Source organism: Carica papaya, chromosome 3 (assembly GCF_054855325.1).
Source record: "Carica papaya isolate Zhongbai chromosome 3, ASM5485532v1, whole genome shotgun sequence".
NCBI lineage: Eukaryota > Viridiplantae > Streptophyta > Magnoliopsida > Brassicales > Caricaceae > Carica > Carica papaya.
In genome coordinates, this window is record NC_142311.1 from 34,923,214 (window position 1) to 34,930,891 (window position 7,678).

Consider the following 7,678-nt stretch of genomic DNA (forward strand, 5'->3'; position numbering starts at 1 on the left):
ATTTAAAATAATAAAAATTTATTTAAATATAATTATATAATTATATCTTTATCACGTGTTATACATGAGTTATAATTTTAAAAAATTAATTATATAGTGTATAATTTATAGTTACCAAAATTAAATTGTTATGTATGTTTAAAAAATTAAATAGATTTGTATTTAAAAATTAAAATTATGCAATAAAATTAAATTCTATTTTATTTAAAAAAACATAAATGTATTATAATTAATTTTATTTTTATATTTTAAAATCTAAATAGATAATAACATCTAAAATTTATCTTGATATAATATATATATATATATATATGATTATAATTAATATTTCTATATTATCTTTTTTTTTTCTTTGCATTCATAAATAATTTTGCTACTTCAAAAAAATATTCTATAATTGAAACTTAAAGTTAAACAAAAATTTATATGTAAAATTTTAAAATAATTACCGAATAAAATAATAATGTAACGGTCCCAAAAATATCTAAAGAAAATAAAAGATAATTAAAGTGCGGAAGCGTAATAAAAATTCAGGGTTTACATTCATTACACAAATAATTTAAAGTACCAAACAGTGTTACAAAATTCACCATTTTGAAAAAAATATAAGAAATAAGGAAATAAACTGAAAATAAAAACATATAACATTTACTCGCAATCCTCTTGCGGATCGAGGTCTGGAACCTGGTTCTCTTGATTTAAAATGGTTAAATAAGGGATGAGCTACACTAGTCCTGTAATGACTCCAGAAATTAAAAGAAAATGTATATATTTATTCTAAGTGCGGAAGCGAAATAAGATAGATTATAATTAATATCCTTTATACAATAATCAAAACGTATTAAAGATATGAAAGAATAAATTAATTAAAGGAAATACTATGAATGAATATTATAAGGAAAACTAATAAATTCTTTGGCTTCTACTCGCTGTCTTCCCACGGAACGGGTTCGGGAACCAAGTCATTTTGATCTAAAATGGTTAAGTAAGGAATGAGCTACACTATCCCAGTAAAGATGTCACACTTTCTCACTGTCACAGTAGTAAATGTTGGTAGAAAACAAAAACGACAAATGGAACATAATTTATAATAAATTCATTTATCAATAATAAAACTATTTATTGTAAACTTACCTCGGTGAGATTCATAAAAATAACTTATGAAAACAATAACATTATAAACATCATAATATCATGCACACTCTATAGCATAACATATATCATACTTTTGTATTTCAATCATCAGGTAACAAAAATTTATATTTAAAATTTTAAAATAATTATCGAATAAAATAATAATGTAACGGTCCCGAAAATATCTAAAGAAAATAAAAGATAATTAAAGTGCGGAAGCGTAATAAAAATTCAGGGTTTACATTCATTACATAAATAATTTAAAGTACCAAACAGTGTTACAAAATTCACCATTTTGAAAGAAATATAAGAAATAAGGAAATAAACGGAAAATAAAAAAATATAGCATCTACTCGCAATCCTCTTGCGGATCGAGCTCTGGAACCTGATTATCTTGATCTGAAATAGTTAAATAAAGGATGAGGTATAATAGTCCAGTAAGAATATCATATTATCTCACCGACACAGAAGTAAATGTTGGTATAAACTCAAAAACCGCTAATGGAGTACTATATTTAGCAAATTCATTTATCAATCAAAAAAATTATTTACCATTTATTTACCGTAGTGGGATTCATAAAAACAATCTATACAGACAATAATGTTATACAGATCATGATTTCATGTACAATAAGCAATCATAGCACATATTATAATTCTATACCCATCATCAATAAATCAAACAATAACTGTCACTCTTTTTACCAAACTACTAGTATCCATGGGGGTCATAGGAATGTTCCCGCTACACGTGATCTCTTTCATTTAACATTCTCAATTACGGGCCATCTCCATACCTTGTCCGGTATGAGACAACATTTACGGTATGGTTGCCTATGTCCCCGGTCCGTCCACCATCTTCCAAGATATCCAGTAAGACTGTCGTTTCATTTATTCATTTCATCACACAATTTTTACCGTTTAACATTCTTTTTTTCGATTCGGCAGTAAACACACAGAATAGACCATGTATGCTTTCAAAGGCATAAAACAATTTAATGAGATAACATTATGCATATAAACTGTAAAAACAATCAACAAATAACAGTAAATAATTTCTGATTCTGTATCTATTAATAATCCGTAATTAATTATGCATATTTTCTAAATTCACACAAAATATTGTATTATTATTTATTTGGACTTCAGTTCTATGATAGAGAATATAATGAGGGATCTTTATTCGATTTGATACCCGAAAAGCTACACTGTTAGACTGCGTCTACGAGCAATTTTTGGGTTCCCTAAATTTTTATTTGGGAATTAAAACGCACTAATAGTACCTACAAATATCCCAAACAAACCCAAAATTAGTCTCCGGACCCACTTGGCCAATTTTAGAATTTCAGCACGGCGGCGGTCTGCCTTGAGTCGGCTATTTTCGGCATATTTCGCATCGATCCCTGCAAGAAAATACGTTAAAGGGTCTCGGTTGGCCCAAAAAAATACAAAAAACTGAAACTCACGGGCGGCGGAGCTCTCCGGTGCGGTGGCTCCTCCAGCTCACGTTGCGGTTGGGTGTTTTGCTCTGATCAACCTATAGAGAAGGACACAGTAATCACAACGGTGGAAAAATTATATAGAATGATAATCAGAAAAAGCCTCATCGGAGGCGTTTTGTGAAATTCCCTACAGCGGCGCCGCTGGCTTCGCCCGTATTTTTCGGCCAATTGGCTGGTCCTTTTGCTCCAATTTGGCAATGGATGTATTTAAAATTGAATTTCGAGCAAAATGAAAAGTTTTTACCTTTTTTGGCGGTCGAAAAGAGTTCCGGTGCGGCGACGGTTGGCGGCGGTCTCCTTCCTGGCGGCTAGGTCTTCTTCTCCAGCGAGAGGTTCTGGCAGCTAGGGTTAGGGTTTGGTGCGAATGAGAGTTATTTATATTCGTTCACTCTTGATCTGGGCCGTCCATCGCGTTTGATTTAGATTGTTCGATCGCAATTAAATAGAGAGTGAATCTAGGTCGTTCATCGCGATCCAATCTGGACCGTCCATCGTAATCTAATCTGGACCATCTGATCCCATTTGAATCTGGCCGTTCGATCGCGTTTGGGAGGGAATGCATTTGGATCGTCCGTGCACACGAGAACAGATTTAGGTCGTTCGATCGCGGGCACGTGGATCGCCAGCGTGGCCTCCCGTGTGGCACTGCGTCACTGTCTGCTGCCACGCAGCGCGTCCTGATTCACCGAGCCTGCTGACCAGGCGTCTTACGTGGCTAAACTTTCCTAAATTGTATTTCAGCATCTATTTTTCGATTTTTCTTTCAAAAATACCTTAAGAACCCAAATTTTTACCTATTTTTTCCAAAATTATTTTTAATTTAATTCTTAATCAATTTTACTTTATTTTTATTCTAAATTAAATGAAAATAAAAAAAAAATTATATTTATAAATTTTAAATTATACACAATTTATTTTGGAGTGTTACATTATGTGTAGGCACATATACTTATCATTGATTCCCCATATACCCGAACACGGAATAATATACATGAATACCTTTAAACACTGCTACTCCCCGAACACAGAATAATTAGGGTACCCAAATTAAAGTATTTTTTCATACATCCAAATACGGAACGATTATGTATGGATACACACTTATCACTTCGTTAATACACCTGAACACGTAACGGTTATGTACGACCACATTAAAGTTTAGCATAATTCATGTACTTTCAGAACAACTCCTTTCTATAATGAGGTGTGTGTGTGTGTGTCCCCGTTTTTGGTTGATTGGTAAACTAGGTATGGTGATTGTGTTGTATTACTACACTGTGCTTGTGATTATTGTTACGTGGATAGTGGTGAACTCTATTTACTCTCACTAGATAGTGATTGCACAAGTACTATACTATGAAAGACTTGTGTATGTGTAAGTAATTATACATGGTGTTATTAATTAGATTATGTAACTTAACTATCGTATATTGTACCTAGTACAAGGTGCTAATGTGATTTAAGGGAATTATAAGAGTTAATAAGATGAAATACCAGCAGTTACAACTTCAAACTAGTAATAGTGAACAGTGAGGGTTAATAGAGTCTAATATGATTCAGAGGTTAGAGGAAGAGAGGGAGTTGGATGATTATAAAAATGTTGGAGAGCGTGTGGAATCTAAATTCGTAAAATATATCAAATTGGGGTGGAAAACTTAAGGGTTTACATGTATTAACTCTGATTTTCATTGGTTTAGTTATTAAATTATTTTTACTAAGCATGTGTAACTCATTCTCTTTCATCTTTCAGTGTTGGTAAAATAGGAGGATTTCAAGGACCCAACAAAATCGTATTAAAAGCCATAAAGGATACAAGACCGACCCTAACCGATGTTAACCTTATCTTGATTTTTCAAACCTCGAGGAGATATTTAGTACACTAGGCTTAAGGATATGATACAGCGGATTTATTTCTAAAAATCTTTTATTGTAGTTGAATATTACGAGAATGTGTACATATATAGTAGATTGCATATCTATCTATGTATATCTTGCGAGTTTAACATTACGATTATAACAAGAAAAGTAAAATTGAATATATTTATCCCTCCAGGGATATGGGTTGTTACAACTAATTATTACCTCTCATATCTTTTTGCTTTAAGTTGGTAAACCAAAAAGTTATAGAACTAAACGGATATGCAATTAATAGAAAAAAAAAATAAAAAATAAAAAAAAAAACAAAAAATGAAGAGTAGATATTGTAGTTGAGATTTTCGATCATGGATGATTTTCTCGAACTATAATATTATTTTTATATTTTTTTATTAAGAAATTAATTGTCATTATTTTCAAAAAGAAAAAGAAATTAATTTACATAAATATTTTGGAGGTGATGGATTTAATTGTAGAACAAGCAAGGATGAAAAGGTAAGCATAACCATATAATATTTTAATTGGGTTTTTTTTAGTACTATATATAATTATAATTATAATTATAATTAGAAATAAAGTATTTTTTTTAAATTTTTTTAAAAATAAAAAACTACCATGTTGTGTTTTTTATATTATTTATATATAAAAATTATTATTTTATATAAATTTCTCTGTTAAAAATATATATTTAAATAAAATATATTTTTTTTATTAGGACATTTCAACCAAATAATAATACTCTACTTTCGTAAATAATTTGGTTACTTCCCAAAAATAAATTTATATTTAAAATATTAAAATAATTACCAAATAAACTAATAAAAACATTAATTTATTACATCAATAATTGAATTAGCTCAAATGACTACCCATTAAAAATAAAATACATACATATATACGTGTATATATATATATATATATATATATATATAGGCAGCAAAGTAATGAGTATAGAATCTCATACAATTATCAAAGGAAAAAAAAAAAAATGGAAGGACAAAGTGGTGAAATTTTAAGAGACGAAGTAGAAATTAAAAGTTCAGCTGATGAATTTTTTGAGTTCTTCTGGAAAAAAATGTATAAATTACCAGAAATTCATCCAGAAAGATTTCGAAGTATTCAATTACTCGAAGGTCAGTGGGGAGAACAGGGTGCTGTTCTCCTTTTTCTAACCATTCGGCCCAGTAAGTTTCTAATTTAATTATATATATATATATATATATTTATTTCAATTTAATTCTTAATATTATTTTTAGAACAAATGAATTTGGTTAAAATAATATGTAATTTGATCATTTATAAGTCAATATTTATATTTATTTATGTACTACATATAAAAATATATATATATATATATTTATAAATCAAAATGTTTATTTTTTATTATTTTCTAATATAAAAAAATTAAAATAATTAGGTTGTGTGTGAATGTAAATGTGCAGATAAAAATAATAATTTTTACTAATAAATTAATAACAATATTATGAATATTTTTTCTGCTATTGATTTAATTAATTAGTTAAAATATTTAAATATAGTATAATAATATTAATTTTACAGCCTAATTTGATAATTTATTTTATAATTAATTTATTAAAGAAAATAATATAATTATTTAATCTATTCTTATAACTTTTTTTTTTTTTTTAATTTATGAAATAGACGGAGAACTTCGCACTACGACACGAGTTATAGAATACATAAATTATAAAAAGAAGAAGGCAGTTAACAATGTGATCGCTGGAAATCTTCTGGACGAATTCAGGTATTTCAATATTATTCAGAATGTTGTTTCTAAAGATAAAAAAAAAGGTAGCGTGGTGAAATATACGTTCGAGTACGAGAAGTTGAATGAGCAAGTTGCAGATCCAACCTTATTTATGCAGAACGAAATTGAAACCGCAAGACGAGTTGATGAATACCTTACGAACAATAAAAATTAGTCTATTTCGGAAATAAAAAGTTTAAGATTTATCGTCGAGCAATATTTGTAAGTAAATAAATAAATAAAAATATGTAAATAAATAAATGTAATCTTTGCTCAAATTTATATTTCTTTCTCGCTAATATTAATTAAGAAATAAATTATGTAATGTTGTTATATACGTATATATTTATGTATTCAATGATAAAAATATATCCATTGTATATGCAATAGTCTCGCGGTCGAGAGAGAGAGAGAGAGAGGGAGAAGAGAAGAGGAGACAGCGGGCGGGAGAAAGAGACGGAGAGATTGGCGAGTGAAGTGGAGATTCGGCGTGCCGAGAAGAAGAGAGGGAGAATTCGATGGTGAGCTTTCCTTCGTGAGTCTCCTAGTCGTGCCGTACATCATTACAGAAAAGAGGAACACTCACGCCGCCGCTGCAAGTCGGAGCGTCACAGATCTAGGGTTTACTCTTGGTAAGAATGGTATTATCTAGTTACAGATGTTTGTTCCGTTTTTTTATTCATATACTCGCGATTTAAGGGTTTGAATCTGCCGATTGATTTTTTGATTTGTGGTTTGATCTGATCGTCGCTGATTTAGGTTTTTCTTAACCGATCGATATCGGTTCGAGAGTTGGGGAAAGTCTCAATGTTATTATTACTAAATTTCCAGAATGTTAGGGTTTTAGATGATTTTGATTTAAAGGTTTTATATCGTTCTAGAGTCAAATTGTTTCGGATTTGGGCGTTTTAATAGTTTCCATTGGGTTCTTGGTATGATGATTATGAGTCCGGTGTGGGTAAGTCTGTAAAACAGGACTGAGGGCTACTTAGTTTTTTAAAATCCTCGGAATTGACTGAAACAAGTGAGAGAGTAACCATTGCACAGGTTTTTGTGTATATTAAACTTGTTTTCGTCATGCATCTGCTTGAATGTGTGTACCGTGTATAAATTGTGTGAACATTTTATGTATATAACTGTAAATAAGCATGTATTTGCGTGTGGAATATATATGTATATACATGTTATATGTGTGTGAATGCGTATATACATATATATCCTGAGTATATGGTGAGTGTGAGAATTTACATATATATTATTGTGAGTGTGAGTGAGTGTACATATATTTGTATAAATTATCCATGTGTGTAACGGTCACGGAAATTAAAAGAAAACATATATATAAAATTTTAAGTGCGGAAGTGAAATAAAATATTATGATTAACATTCATTACGCAAT

The 7,678-nt window shown here is 29.7% G+C and overlaps 1 protein-coding gene across 1 annotated transcript; it reads left to right on the forward strand.

Annotated features, from left to right (window-relative positions):
* Positions 1–5,499: 5,499 nt before the first annotated feature.
* On the forward strand, positions 5,500–7,466 carry LOC148268604 (MLP-like protein 34). Its single transcript, XM_088216112.1, has 2 exons — positions 5,500–5,695; positions 6,174–7,466. The coding sequence occupies exons 1-2, from the start codon at positions 5,500–5,502 to the stop codon at positions 6,452–6,454; spliced, it is 477 nt and encodes a 158-aa protein (XP_088072238.1). The 3' UTR covers positions 6,455–7,466.
* Positions 7,467–7,678: the final 212 nt, after the last annotated feature.